General features: G+C 50.0%; 2 protein-coding genes and 1 long non-coding RNA gene across 3 annotated transcripts in view; 1 reads left to right on the top strand and 2 right to left on the bottom strand.

Annotated features, from left to right (window-relative positions):
• Positions 1–3,689, bottom strand: part of ROR1 (receptor tyrosine kinase like orphan receptor 1) — a 137,821-nt gene extending 134,132 nt beyond the window's left edge. The window contains exon 1 of the mRNA XM_021405389.1: positions 3,350–3,689. Within this exon, the coding sequence (XP_021261064.1) occupies positions 3,350–3,458 (109 nt within the window). The 5' untranslated portion in view covers positions 3,459–3,689. The remainder of the gene's footprint in view (positions 1–3,349) is intronic.
• LOC110402850 lies at positions 2,368–9,905 on the top strand. Its single transcript, XR_002441340.1, has 3 exons — positions 2,368–3,261; positions 4,469–4,543; positions 9,820–9,905. It is a non-coding gene; the product is annotated as an uncharacterized LOC110402850 (long non-coding RNA).
• PGM1 (phosphoglucomutase 1) overlaps positions 7,519–15,628 on the bottom strand; it is a 30,455-nt gene continuing 22,345 nt past the window's right edge. The window contains exon 11 of the mRNA XM_021405391.1: positions 7,519–14,775. Coding sequence (XP_021261066.1) covers positions 14,482–14,775 — 294 coding nt within the window. The 3' untranslated portion in view covers positions 7,519–14,481. The remainder of the gene's footprint in view (positions 14,776–15,628) is intronic.

The raw sequence follows: 15,628 nt of genomic DNA, 5'->3' as shown, positions 1-15,628 counted from the left end.
TTATTTTACTTGCATCATATTCTCTAAAGGCCCTAAAAGACATTATTAAATAATGCAGATATCTAGAGCTTTACTACTATATCATACACCAGCAGAATCTATCTTAACTGATATTATTCCTTTAAAAAAAAAAAAAAGAAAGAAAAGCATAACAAAGATCATAGCCTCTCCATGCCTCCACTCGTCTCAGCCCCATTAAAGGCCACTAACAAAGGCCAAGCCTCTCCGCCACCACAGGAAGAAGAAACTCAAGCTGCTCCCACAGCATCCAGATTTATTGTCTTTAAGTTTCTTCATGATTCAAATCATAGAATCCCAGAATCCCCGAGGTTGGAACAGACCCCCAGGATCACCCAGCCCAACCGCCCACCTACCACCAGCATTGCCCACTGCACCACGTCCCTCAGTGCCACATCTCCACGTTCCTTGAGCACCCCCAGGACGGTGACTCCCCTGCTCCCTGGGCAGCCCGTTCCAATGCCTGACCACTCTTTCAGAGAAGGAATTTTTCCTAAAGCCCAACTTGACCCTCCCCTGGAGCAACCTGAGGCCCAGTGAAACAGAAACCTTGCTGCAAGAAGGGTGTTGCAAGGTTTGAGGAAGAGCAGTTTCACACTTTGTGCTCTGTACCAGTGAGTTTTCTAGATCTTTCTGGCTTGTGAGACAATCACAATGTGGAAAGCAGCTGCACTTACTTAGAGCCCTTATAAAAGAGTTCCCCACTCTGGGGTGCTTTTCTGAGTCTCAAATCCTCACTGCATTTCTCCGCGTGCTTCCAAGGAGCGGTATCTAGTGTCACACCTCAGGGAAGCTTTTCTCCCCCTCCGTTCTTTGCCTAGATATCCGTATTTGTACTTAAAATCCACACTCAGGCTTTCAGATGCTTCTCTGCCCTGATCTAATTTGCAGCACTTCAAGTTCCCATGCCTACGCAATCAGCACGGCCGCTCCAGCAGACTTTAATTACAGAAACAAACAAACGACCTGAAGATAACTTGCTGATACTACAAGGCACTTCCATCAAGAAACGTGAGACTACAATCAAGGTCGATGAAACAATCTCCTCTCATCCTTTCCTAGGCTGAGGGCAACAAAAGCATTCTGTTTGCCCATAAACTCCCAAGAGGACGGGGCCGAAGCAGCACCCCGACCTATGGGCAAAGCACCGAGCCACCCACACGCTGCAGTGACCGATGGGCAGCAGGGAACTCATCCCACCAAAGCCAGCTTCCAAGGTAGTCAGCAGCACAACCCATCACCTAGAGACCTGTGATTCTACTGCGTGCTTCTAAAATATTTTAATACTCCTCAATCTTCCTCCACTGCGAGTCCTCACAAAGTTACATGATACTGAACAATCACGAAGCTGAAGAGGTAGTAGCTATAGGCATCTCGGATGCTGCAAAGAATAAAAACATGTCCAAGCTAGAGAGTTCCTGTTCCTTATGTCCACAGAAACAGTGTGGTTTTAATCAGAATGCTGCTGGGCCGAGCTGCGAGCACCCTTGGGAAGAACATGCATTACAGACAGCACCAACATACAAAGGAAAATGTGCTTTCTGTTTTGTTGTGCTCTCTGCAAGGAAAGGTCATGGACAAAAAGGAAGCAGGGGAACTAGGGGAAAAAAAAAATAAATGAAAAGGCAAAAAAAAAAAAAAAAGCTTTTGGAAAGCAAGACAGCAAAATAGTTTCGGTCACTCAACAATCTCTCAGCTGAATTTCACAGATGAGCTGTGACAATAGCTGCTCAGCATCCCGCCATCCCGCTGGTCCTGCGCGCAGGGGCACTCTGCACACAGCTGCATATGTGTGCTGGCTCCGGGCATCCAAGCTGGGCTCCCCGGGCAGGAGCAGCACCGGTGCGAGGCGTTTGGACCAAGCACTGCAGCACGGGGCTCTCAGCCCCACAGCTCCGGGAAGCAGCGGGCAAATCCGCTCCTGCAGCACTGGCACTGTGCTGGGTGCACAGCGAGCCATGGGCACCGAGTGCTGGCTGGCAGACAGCAGGCTGCCGCCACAGGTGGGCTTCCACTGCTGGCCTGGCTTGTCACACCCAGGAAAAACGATGTCTGTAACTTATGGAGCTGGTTTCTTGCTTTGTTTTTTTGTGAAGGGTAAGCCCTGAAGGGTGCTGGCTGGCTGGTTTCACTGGGGAGGCAACATCTATCCCCCCAGCCTCTACCATTATCTTAATGAAACTTGTACAACGCATTCCACTACTTGTTGTTGTTGGTTTTGTTTTTTTTTTAATTAGCATTTCAGATGTTTAATTAATTACCCCAATTCTTCTCCAAAACCTAGATCTTAAATATCTGGGGGGGGGGGGGGGGGAGGAGAAACATAGCATAGGGCTGTAACATGGAGCGACAGATGTGTGTCTATCAAAATCCGCCCATGAGGGAATATTGCAATTTTTAGCCGAAGACGTTCCAATATAGGAAATACTCTAATGATCATTTTAGTCATTAATTACCATAGGCGCATTAAAGTGAAGTCATAACGAGAGATGCATCTCAGCAGAACTCATGGGGAATGGAACCAACGAGCACGCTCGCTCGCTGTTTGAGGGCTTTCCTTTCCCTGCAGGCTCTCAGGAGCCCGTAAGACTTCACACCACAGCCCTAACGAAGGGAACTCACACTAAAAACTAAGAGGGGGGAAAAAAGACACCGGCTAACTATGGTCGGAGCCGCATCGCCTACACGCACAGCCCCACACCGCGCCGTCTGTCGTTCCCCTTCCACCGGCTATTGGTTAAACGTGCACGGCATTCCCTGGAGACGCTGGAAAACAGCATCTGACGTTTCTTCCCCGCTGAGCTGTGCGGGAGCGCTCCGAGCCCCGAGCCCCGGCACCCTGCCCGGCACCGAGCAGCTCTTCCAGCTCCGAGCAGCTCCGCGCTCGAACCGCTCCCCCTGACCCATCTTCACCGTTTGCTCTCGCCCCGTCCCGGCAGCCCCCTCCCTCAGCCGGGCTCCCAGCGCCGGTGCCCGCTCCGACCCCCGGGCCGGCGGCCTCGCGCAGCGGGCTGAAATCACCCCCCGGTAAAGCAGCGGGACCGCAGAACGCGCGTTAACTCCTTCAAACGAAGGCGGAGAGGCGTTCTGCGAGGCCGTTGTTTCGAACAAACACGCCGACGAAGTTTACGGGACGGCGAAGCGTCGCCCCGAGGGCGCTCCCCGCGGTGCCGCGCTGTGCCCCCCCCCCCCGGAGCCCGGCCGAGTTTCGGAGCAGCCCCCGAGCCCAGCCCGCCGCGCTCGGTCAGCGAGCAGCGCAGTGCAGCGCCTTGCTCCCCCGGCTCCCCGCCCGGCTCGGCGCAGCCCGCTCCCTTCGCGGCCGCCCTTTTACCTGGCGTGGCGTCCGCCGGCTCGGCGCGGCTCCCCGCGCGCAGCAGCAGGAGCAGCGGGAGCAGCAGGAACCTCCCGTCCCCGCCGCCCGGCCGGGGCGGCTGCCGCATTCCTGAGCCGACGCCGCGTTACTCCGACATCCACCGCGCAGCGCCGGCGTCCCGGCCCGGCCCGCGCAGCGCCGCGGGGCCGCCTCTCTTCTCCTCTCTCCTCCGTCCGTCCCGCGCCGCGCCCTCGGGGCTGCGCTCTGCCGGCGGGAGGGGAAGGCGGCGCGGGCGGCCGCCTCAGCCCTCACTTGTCACTTTCCGCCCGCTCCGCTCCGCGCGCAGCCCGGCCCAGCCCCGGCCGAGCCCCCGCTCAGCCCGGCCCCGCAGCGCCCCCTGCCGACCCGCGCGCTCAACGCCTCCCGCCCCTCGGCCCCGGGGGGGCGCTCGCTTCCCGCCGCCGGGCGCCATTTTGCCCCGCGCGGCCGTCGGGGCTGTGCGGGAGCGGGGTACGTGGGAGGGCTGGAATCGCCCCGCCGAAGCGTGCCACAGCGCGAGCAGCGGTCAGCCCGTACCTGCCCCGCGCGCCAGAGCCTCCCAGAGTTTATCCTGCTGAGCTCTTTGGGTGTCCCGCTGTCCTTTTGAGACCATTGCCATTGAAGCAAAGAAACCACAAACTTACAGTCCAGGAAAGGGATCTCTCAGCTGCCCTTCACACGCGGGTTGAGAGGCTTCCAATTTTCCGCTCAGCAAACTTAAAACTCACTGTGCGCCTCCTTTTCCTGTCAGTCAGGAGCTCAGAAGCCCAGCTAGCACCTGAGGAACTCTTTTCAACCCTCCCTGCCATAGTGGGATCAACATTTAACTCGCTAATTATCTGCTAGGTCCGTCCCCAAGCGCCGCTTCACCGTCTGTTGTGCCATGGCCATGGTCAGATGGGGCTGAGGGGCACTGCCAAAGAGCAGGGAGCGATAACTGCTGTCCATTCAGAACGAGCGCGTTCCTGGGACTGGTTAGGAGTTTGAAAGCCAGTAACTGTTAAATAAGATGTTAATAAGCAGAATGGGAACAAGGACAAGATTAAAAGAATTTCCTCCTTGTTTCCTGTTGAATCACAGTTCCTGCTCTCCCCTTAGGTTTGCTCTCTGCCATATGAATCTCGTATTTCTTGTCAGATGCTAACAGAGCTCCAGGAGGAGCAGCAAACCCAGGTAAGCATCTGGCTGTGTGTTAGGGAAGGAGATGATGGAGGCCTGGAACCACTGTGTCCTCACACACAGAGGTGCATGTGTTCCTCCTCAGACCAAAGAGCACTGCGACATGGGATTCGCTGCTTCCCGCTGAAGTGACCCATACACAAACACGAGTTAAATGAAAGAGGCAAGCCCGGCTCAGTACTGCCGGAGTTGGCATACAATCAGCTTTAACCACTCACAAAAGCCAGACCTTTCGGTGCCAGCCAGCACTGGATCAAACCAAGGCTGGGAAGGGGCCATGCTGTCAGCTTCCCCCAGCAGCTCTGTTGTCTTGCACATGGCTTTTGACACAACCAGCCAGGAGCTGAGATGGCTCAGGAGCTAAGCTGACAGTTACCCCTCCTTAGAGTAGAGATGCTTCTCCCAGAGTAGGTCTTTGACCCACCTTTTTGGGTGGGTCCTAAAAGCACTTATCCCTGGTCCTTGAAGGACAAGGAACTGAGGGTGTGCCACAGTCACAGGTGAGGGCCAGGTCCAGTGATGATGGTCAGGTCAGATAGGTCCGTAGTTGTAAGAGAGGTTTGAGGTCAAGCAGGGAATTCCCTCCAGAAACCAACAGGGTCCATGAACAGTCACCGCTGAGGTAACATTACAGACAAGTATTGCCGCTAATAGTACAAATGGGGGCTGAGGGCCCAGGGCTGGGCTCAGAGTCCCTAGGCAATGGGGTGTGGGGCAGGCCCCAGGGGAGCCTGGTCAGGGCCATCAAGACCCGTAAGCGCCCTCAGGGCCCCAACACTTACGGTGTAGTTACAGAGGAAATGTCAATGAGAAGGTCAGGCTGTACAGCTGGGATAGGATTTCTGCAACACCAGCCTGGGCTTGCCTGCCCTGGCCCTCTAGGGTAATGTTTCAAGTTATTTCTGAGCTGATCTAACTAACAGCAAGTTGACCACAACAAACAAATCTCTGCTTTCCATATGCTCATCACAGCAAGTCCACTCAGCCACTGGTCACGTGGAAAACATCCTCTGATGGGATAAAAAAGAGCAGTGTTCCTCCAGCTCGGCCACCTGGGCCAGTCCCCACAGCTGCTGGGTGCTAGGTCCAGCGAAGCGACGGGACCCTCCTTCAGGGGTGGGGAGGGAGCGCAGGAACAGCAGCGAGCTGCTGTCTGTCTCGTTTAGCTGTAGCACAGATTGTTTCTTAATCTCCCTGTTAGTTGTGTAATGAAGCAAGATGGCTGTGAGGTCACCTGTGAGCTGGGCCCAGGGATAACCCACGGCGAGCGCCTAGGGACACCAAAGAAGTCTATGGCAGATCTGGAAACTGAACATAGATTCCCCAAGTCTTTAGTTTGCTTCTAAATGGTAGATACACGCACTGTGAAAGGATAAATGGTTTGTAATTAAAAAACAAACCACTTATTTTTAGCTACAAATCTACCAAAGTGCATGCAATTAGCGAATATAAATCACTTCCTGGCTCGAAGACTGTTCAGCACAGCACATAAATGAAAGTTAAAACATACGTTTGGGGAATACATACTACATCTGCTCTTAATCTGCAGCATTTTGCAATCAATACAAATATTCTCCCTACTTTTGCTTGAACATGCTGCAGTCTGTCATACCACAGTGGAAGAACTAAAAATACATCAAACAAAAGAACCAGAGCGGACACAGCCCTAAACTCCCCCAAAACGAATAACGCAGAGTATTCCTAAGGATCTGATGGCAAAAAGTAGCCAAGGTAATGACACACCCTGCGGCGGGTGGACAAATTAGAGGCAGTTTCTCCTACATGGTTTGCAGGATGCTGAGGAGATGCAATGTGAAGATAAAGGTTCAGGAGGTGGCTCTGGGGAGAAGAGCCCGCTGCTTGATGCATGGCTGCGTCTTTAAAACAACGAGGGGCTGGTAGTCAGCATCGCTGAGGAACTGGTTCCTGCAGGGAAAATGTATTACACACATTTTATTCTTTTTTTTTCTTTTTTTTTTCCTTTTTTTTTTTAATGAAAAGATATCTAAGAAGCTGGCTGTCTGGGAATGATTTGTAAGTACAATAAACTTAACAAGAGGATGATAAGCAAAATATTCTAAGAGAACAGTGTCAGGAGTACAGCAAGCTAAAAGAGAGACTCGACAATGTGTGCTCTTAAGTATCGTGTCACATTATAAGAGAGTTCTTGTTTTCCTTTCCATCTCTCACACTCCCATTAATCTATTCCAGATCTTTTTCATTTCAGCCATTGAGGCCATAACAATCATCCTTTGCCCACTTGAAACTCAACCAGAATTAGAGCCCAGCGAGGCTTCCAGAGTGGAAGCTGAAGGCAAAGCCAGGCCCTGCACAGATTCCTAAAATCTGCACCCCACGGAAATTCCCCATTTGAATCTGAGTTCACCACTGATTTTTAAACACTGTCATGATGTAGGAAACAGCAACTGGTGGTACTTTTGAAGACTGGAGACTAGCATATATCTTTGCTTACGCTGACAGTTCTTTAGGGTGGGAATTCTGACAGCCGTGCTGACATTGTCTGACTTAGCGCATCCTTCATTTCCCAGCTGAGTTTTCAGGACCGAGTGTGGTACAAATAGTGACATATTTCAGTGTGTCTGTAGGAGGTGGGATACACAGCCCCTCCAGGGCCACCCTTCATTTTGGGGCCAACAGGTTATACCAAGGAGTGCTGGTGCAAGGCTGCAGCAGCTCCGCCTCCTTCTCAAGCTGAAATGTCTTTGCCTGAAGAGGAAAGCAAAGGACCAGGGAGCTGTAGGTAGCAGTGGGAGAGAGCGCTGCCGGGGTCAGAGGACAGGTTGTAGCCCTGGGGAGTGATAGCAGGGAGGATCGGGAGGCTGAGTACAGTCTTGTTCAGATAATCTAGTTTGGCCTGTGATCTGGGAGTACTTTGAAAATTGGCAGGAGGCTATGGAAAAGATAAAGGCAAAAGCCTTGAAACAGACCACAATTCTTTGCCTTTCAGATGTGTACTACACTGGAATTTTATTTATATAGCAGGAGGACTCTGTTCTTTATATTCTTGAATTACATAGCTCCGTAGCATGTAATGTTACCCTTCTGGAAAAACGAGGGTGATGGAATGGGACACAAACACCAGTGACTACTTAATAACACATGCAAACATGGTGATGCTTATTCTGCATTATTTTTGTTGTTGTTATTCTTCTATTTTAATAACTGCATGCTGACATTTGGCGTTTCATTAGATTCGGTATCCACTGTGCTCCCAAAGCTTTAATTCAGCAAGCAGACAAGGTGCAGGGCAGGACAGGCAGCAGGAGAAGCATGCAGTGGGGACACTTCCAAGTCCTGCAGCTGGTGATTTACACTGCAGACACTGGGCTTTGTAGGGATCTTTCGGTAGGAAAGTGTTGCAAGTGTTTCATCTCTGATTAACTCATCACCCCGAGAAGTGAGTCTCAAAAAGAAGAGAGTGGATTTATTTTAGTTTGGGTGTGACCAAGCTATACTTGTGCAAAATAGAGCGGGTTATACTTGTGAAAGGAAGGGCCACGGCATCTGGTCTGTGCCTCCCAGTTCTCCAGGTAAATTAACCGGGAAGTGGTCCCCCAGTCATCAGCATGAGCAAGGGAGATTTCACCACCTTCCTAAACAATGTCATCTTTGTAGCCAGACCCGCAAAGCAGTAAAATACTTCAGTCATTAGGGAGAAAAGAATGTCACAAATTTTGCAAGAGAAAAATAGATTCCAGAATTCGTGGTTTGACAGGTTAATACGAAGGCCTGTACGGTTGCCTTTACAATTTATTTACTTGTAAGTCTGCACTGGGATTTTGTTAGGGATTTGGCATCTTAAACTGGTTTTTATTCCAACAACATTTCAATTCACCTTTAAGACTTTCAATTAAGAGAAAATCAGCAAAGCAAAGATCCATCGGCGGAATTTGCATGGAAGTTGGCTGGGGGTTGCCAAAACCATGATAGCGGCTTTTAGGTATGGGGTTTATAGGCTTGTATCGTGCTATCTAACATCTCGTATTTTCCACTCATTTTGCATGTAAAACTTTTATTGATATCAGCGTGAGCGTAGCACGCCACTAAAATGGGGACCGTGCCCGTAGGACACAAAATGATGTAAGGTACCCTGTTTAGTTACAACAGTTTGGCTGCACTAAATCTCGATGTTGAATGTTTGGTTTAGTTCCCCTATAAACTTCGTCTGCTGGATTTATATATTTTGGCTCCTTTTATTTTGACTCTAGCGGCTGCGTTTGCAATGGGCTTAAGTGAACGCGATCCCACTCGCACTAGCAACAAATCTGCAGCACAGTGGGTATTTCTTGTTATATAAATACAGGGCCTCATCTGGCAAGGTGCTGGATGGACCTTGGTTTCCAGGAGATCCCAGAGCCCTCTCCACCTCGAGGGAGAAATCCCAGCCCTCGCAGCAGCCGCAGATCTGCGGTCATCTTCTGCAGCCCTTTGTCAGGATCAGAACACGCAGCACACTGGCTTATCTTTGTCTTCAATCGCAAACACGAAAACTCAAATATCGATTTGCCCGACTCTGACAATAGCACGCTTCTATCTGCAGCGCCAATTCTGTGAATGATGATGATGTGGCAGTTTTTCTTCTCTGTGAAATTCAGCGTTCACTCACGTGGGTGTGTTTTTGGAAATAAAGCAGCATTTCGGTAATGGCTTCAGTGGGATATTTTAATTCTTTTCCTCTACTTAGAGGGTTTTTTCTAATCCATTTCAATTCCAGCGAAAACGTCTCTGATCTGATAAAGGAGATGAAGTCACTGCATAGGCTTACTATTTTATTTCCATAAGGTTTGAAAGTTTTGTTCCCTGCAGTGTTTTGGAGCCCAGGAGCATTCATCTGTTTTGTAAAAGGAAAGTTCTGCGGAGCAACATTTGGTCACCGTTGTCTGAATTTCATTATTCTGTTCTCCAGACTAGCAGAGGGGAAAAGTGCAAGTTAGCTGGGTCACAGTCTGAAATGTGAGAGCAGTCAACTTTTTCTGAAGTTTATGGGAATGAAAGGAAATCTAATACTGTTCAAAAGAGAGATTTAAAGTTGCATCATGTGAAAACAATTGGAGAAGTTTAATCCCGAGGTCTTGGGTTATTTGGTAACTTACATGACCATTTGTCAGCCTGCAAAGGACGAAGTTGGCTTTGCCTCTGTTAACAGTTGGCCTCTGTTTTGGAGTGGTATTGCGATGCCAAAGGAGCAAATACAAGTCACATTGGTTTTACAGAGCACGATTAACTCTCTTCTTCTTTATGCTTTTCAGCTTGAACTCTTCCTGCTCGTCTCCTCTGGGCTGCCAGCACCGATCCCCCACCACTCTCAGCAACACGCGCTGACAAGCTCTTTGTGTACAAGGGACTGCAGAGCTCCACAGTTTCTTAGTGTTTTAAAATGCTGAATACATACCCATTATTTAACCTTTACCTCTCAAACCGCTTCAGGGCTCATACGTTTCTTTGTACGTGGAATAAAAACAACGGGACTCTGGGAAGTAACTCGACACTTTGTATTTCGTTATGTTTCTTGAGTATTATTTATGCTAAAAGATGTTGATTAAAACATTCTTTACATTTACATTAGTTTCTATGGGGTATACGAAACTAAAAGTCCTCAGAGCTTTATACGTATAAAAATTAGAGATGTTTTCCAGATTATTCTACCACAAACTCCACCCTTTGCAAATCTCTTACTGCTAAGCAAACTCTCACAAAAGGTGCTCCCCTCTGCATTGGTCTCACTGCTCCATGTGGCAGGTGGGAGTGCTGGAGCTCAGGGAACAAGACCTGGGACATAGCACAAAGAAACCAACTTGCTTCTCCTTCCAACATTCCTGGTTGCCCAGCAGTGCCTGGGTGCCCCCGTGCAGGGGCTTTTGCCTGTGTTCTGAGCAGGATGAGTGCTGAGCTGCTGCTGCACGCTCACAGGGCGCAGAGCCGTGGCCGTGTAGCTGCCACACAACCCAAGACACGGCTTAACCCATCCTGCCTGAGCTGGCAGTGCTTGACAAGCTCCTTCCCTTTGATTCTCGGTGGTTGTCATTTACAAATGGCTTACGCTAGTTGTAAAAATTTGGCTTTGCATATATTTTTTTTCCAGGCAGCGCTTCATTACTTCAATTTTCCTTGCAGCGCGTCCATACAGACAATCACTGCAGTGCGGCGCTGAGGCATTCCCATATGCTATCGCTACTACAAACACTGCAGTTGCTATGGAACATATTCTTTGCTTTAAGTTATCCACACGTATTACAACATCTTTTAGTGGGACAGTCCCACACAGCTCGGGCTGTACGGCCCAAACTCCCACCGGGAGCCGCTGCTGGGCTCTCCTTTTGTGGGCACTTAGGGGGACATTATAAAACCAGCTGCGTCCGCAAGCTTACCTGATCCTACAGCAACTCCTCAATCACCCGAGCTGGAGCTACACAAAGGGAATTTTAGTTGATGCTGAAAACACAGACAAATGGAAACGTGGCAGATGGTGAAGGGAAATACTGATCTTGAAGTCTGTGCTCCTGTACCACAAAAGAGAAAAATCTATTTGGGAAAACTTAGAAGGGAAAAAACATTATGCATGGAGAAGATGGAAAGTTGGAAAACTGAAGGAGAAGGAAGAAAAAGTTGGATACAAAGGAGGGAAAAAAAGATGTAGGGAAAGGAAGTCCAGAAGTTCAGGTAGACAAAAGATCCGGTAACACTGAGCTACAAACCACAGCGCGTAACCGTGCAGGGATCAGTGCACAGTGGGAAGAATCTCCAGCACCTCCCTGCATCAAAAAGGCAATTCCTATGGAATACCCAGAGGTTATATGCTCTTCAGCATCAACTCACTCAGTCGTGGCAGAAAAAATCAGTAGTGTAGTATTTATTTATTCCGTACCTGCTTTCTGCCACCGAATGGGTTTAACACCCACCCATCGGAGCAGTCAGCCACTCAGTGAGCTTTCAAGGCCAGTATGGAAAACTGAAAAATGCAGCTCAGCTGCTTTTTATAAGACACTACAACAATCAGCTCAAGCAGAACACACAATAGCTGCTTAAAAATTGCCTTTGATTCCCCCTGTGATAGAGAGCTTACCAGTACTTGAAACCGCAAACGCCTAGTTCAGCTTCTGCTACTTTTTAATTTGCATGGATCCATTCCATCTCTTTTTGTTTCTTCCCTTTTTTTTTTGGTTTGTGAAAGCAGAAAAACAAAATCTTACATTGCCAGTGCTGACCTAAACGTTTTCAACAGTGAATGCCTGAGGTGGTGCCAGGAGCTCTGCTGTCCCACCTGTTGCTGGGAGCTGGGTACTAATCAACAGCCCTGGCCACGTATTGCTTTGCAATACAGTAAACAGCTTCAATTTACAGTAAGCTTCTTCCATTCAAAATAACAAGCACGCAAATCAGAAAGTTCATCTTGAGAATACAGAAAACTTTGCTTTAAGAGTGCTGCCCTGATTGCACGAGCCAGTCTGCCAAAGTGGGCACACAATGCAGCTCCGGGTCCCCCCTGCTCTCATCCCAGGACCAGTAGTGTGTTCCCTGCACCCAGAGTTGGGCAGGAGCGGTGCACGGAGTTCGGGGCTGTCCTCAGGGCTCTCGTTACACGCAGACTTTAATAGCATGCACACAAGCTAAAAGCTGGCAGCTCGCATCTGGCATCACATTGCGATCATCAGAGCAAGTTATAAACCCAACCCTAACTCTAATCCCAACCCTAACTCAAACCCAAACCCTAACTCTAATCCAAACCCTAAATCTAACCTCAACCCTAACTCTAACCCAACCCCAAACCCTAACTCATGCACTGTGACATTCCCCCAGTGTCAACCCAGGCGGCTTTGCCTGCATTCTGCCACGCTTCTTTCTGTGTCAACCCTAAATTCAATTGTTGAAATCACATTTTCAAAGCTGCAAACAGCACAAGGGATGCCCAGCAGTGTTGTGCTCCTCTAAGCTCCCCAACCCACAGCCCACTCGCTCTCTGCCCACGTCCCTCAGTGCCACAGCCCCCGGTGTCACCAAAAGAGGCACACAGAGGTGGGGTCATGGCCCGGGGCTTCAGGAGAGCAGGCTCCAGAGCTCAGAGCAGCGATGTGCAGGAGGACTGGCGGCCACACGTTGCTCATTAGGGAGTTAAACCCTTGATTTCAGGAAGTGTGTGGGGATCGCTGGTAACTGAGTTTTTAGTTTGAACACTGAAAAAGCAGGATGTCAAAAAGGAGCTTGAATAAGTGCTTATAGCACAGGCTGAATGCTGGCATCCCAGATTAGGAAATCGGCCCTTAAGCTGTCTAAGCCCTGTGACTTCTCTACTTTCCATATAACCTAGAACCTCTGTTTCCACGAAAGCAACAGTTTCATCAGGAGGACACTCAAAGCTGAGCACTGATCCGCTCAAGGTACACTCAGCTCTGCAACGTGGCAGGAGCTTGGGTGCTCCCAGCAAAGCCAACCAGGGCCTGGGGGGCCATTTAGCAACCTAACAAACTCTGATGTAACTGTTTAGAATAACACTTATGTACTAATGAACTTCTTGAGCCTACTCTGCATATAACCCATGCTTTCATTTTGCTTTGGTCCTTTGTAAAAGGCAATGCTTACACTGAAAGATGTCAGAACCAGACAAGACCGTCATTTAAATACTTATAATTTCCGTGCCACCCGAGCAGTCAGAGACTCACAATCAGTTCACATTTCCTACAGAAGGAGAAACACCTCTGAACTGCTGCTGAGCCAAATGAAAACCCCGGCACTGCTGAAAAATTGCATTCTTTCGTTCTGTGCCATGGGGTGTAAGAGCTGAGCATCTGACTGCAGCCGTCACAGAACTTCTTCTTTGAGGCTGGCTCTAATTACAGGGCATTTTAACGCTTTTATCTTTGGGCTGCACTGGGACAGGGCGGATCTGTAGTCTCTGTCTCCTGTTTCATTCGGTTTTGCATAGTCAGGAGAAGACACAAACCTTTCTCTCTCTTTCCCCTTTCTCTTTCAGGACTAATGCGCAGCATTACTGCAGCCACACGAGATGTCAGCAGTGCGTGCTGTTCAGGGAGGGGACATCAGTGACTGTGCTCACAAATGTGCACAACGCTGAGGACAGCTGCTGTCTGCAGGGATCCCCCGTGGCCCCGAGCAGAAGGCAGAGCACCGTGCCTCATTTCAGCAGCAGCTGCCTCCAGCACTTCAATCCGCACTGATCAGCTTCGTTCTGGCTCCTGCTGCACCTTGCTCGTGGTCCCGACCCACAGCCCCAGCCTTGCTGTGCTGGGAACCAACTCAGCCACACTTAATGGGAGCAGCGGGCTCGGTTGTGGCTGTGGGAGGTGAATGGCACCGCAAAGGGACACCCGTGGCCGGTAACTCCGTGCCAGAAACAACACAAGCACTCTGCTTGCCGACTTCCTAAACTCCTCCACTCCCTTCTGGCCTCCCCCGTCCCCAAGGAGCAGTGCATATACACAGAGTGGAATGGTTCAGAGCTCTGCAGGTTCAGTGGGACACGGCTCTGCCTTTCCTTGCTCATTCATTCCCTCCAAAACACATTGTTTCTGACTTCTTTCTGCTGTAGGTGCAGGGAGGTTCACAGGAGTGACCCAAGGAGTCCTTTGCAGGGAGCTGCACACAGGCACACAGCACATCTGGTTGTCACCCTGTGCCACCAATCACTGCTCTGAAACTTGAATTCCTCCTGGTCTCCATACATCATCCTGCGCCCCTCACTTCCACCCAGCGCCAGCTCCTGAGCCTTCATGTTAACTCACCCTCCTCCTCCTCACCCACACAGCCCTGCTCCTCCCCAGCCCCAGCTCAGGTTTGCTGGCCCTGATCCTCTCAGACCTCAATATTTTCGTTAGGATAAGGGTGGTGAGGCACTGGCACAGGGTGCCCAGAGAGGTGGTGGGTGCCCTGTTCACCAATCCCAGCAGAACAAACCATCACCCCAAGGGCCAGAGTGACCCTGCCACTGCTTCACCTGGCTCCTGGCACCAGGGCTGGGACAAGAAACCTGAGACCTTGTGCTGCTTTCCACTCCCGGGAGGATTTCCGCTCCTTGAACATCTATGCTTGCTTTTTGCTTGAGATATATTTTCATTTTGGGGCAGTAGGAACTGCATGTAGAAATCAGATATTGCCTTATGTAAAGTTGGGATAAAGATGAAAACGCATACAACTGGTGAGACATCTGGATCCGACTGGGCTCCTTCAAGACAGCAGCCTACAGCTTGAGCCTGAAGAGAAGCAAAGAGAGCAGTGGTAATTTTTATGCAAAGATCCAGAAGCTCGGAGGGGCTGAGTCTCTGCAAACACCTCCATTGCCCAGTGAGAGCGGCACGTGCTGAGTAGCTGCTCTGCTGCTGCAGGCAGCCACTGTCTTGGAAGGAACGCGCCGTAATCCAGCCCCAGGGTAAAAGTGAATTTCTAGAGAAAATTATGCATAACCAAATCTGGTAGCTTCAGATGGAGGCCTCCCTTGGAGCTATGTGAGTTATCCTAGCAATTGGCCGCATTTGCTTCATTTGCTGTGTGCTCACAGTGAGCTCGCTGGCACTTGGACTGAGAGCTGCGTGCTGCTCAGTGAGCCAGTAGGGAAATGTGTTCTGCTTTAGGGGAAAGGAGCAACTGTACCTAAGGCAAAGCTGGGAGCGCAAGTAGCTTCACACCTGGTCCTGGAGATGTTACACACTGCCAAAGCCCCAGGGAACAGGCTTTCATTTGCAGAACTTGCCCAAAACGTGGCTCCACTGGGAGGAGCGCACGTGGCACAGATAACACTGCTCCCCCAGAATCACACACCAGCCTCCTCCTTGTCAGCAGTGCACACAGCACCGGGGTCACCCCAGTCCACGCCACCAGGAGGACACAACCCGGCTTCCCAAGGGGCTCCTTGAGATGAAGGCGTTCACACAAAGAACAAATGCATTATTTGCAACTGCAGCTTGTTTTGAGAGTCACGCTGGACTGAAGCTCGACGATGCAAATGTGAATTCTCCTTTTGTCTCTTTGAGCACTTTATAATCACTGATTTACATTGTTCTCAAGTTATTAGCTGGCTGAGGGATCAAATGTTTCCACACCATATTT

Source organism: Numida meleagris, chromosome 7, assembly GCF_002078875.1.
Source record: "Numida meleagris isolate 19003 breed g44 Domestic line chromosome 7, NumMel1.0, whole genome shotgun sequence".
NCBI lineage: Eukaryota > Metazoa > Chordata > Aves > Galliformes > Numididae > Numida > Numida meleagris.
The sequence above is the reverse complement of the archived record's forward strand: the minus strand, read 5'-3'. Positions and strand labels throughout refer to the sequence as shown.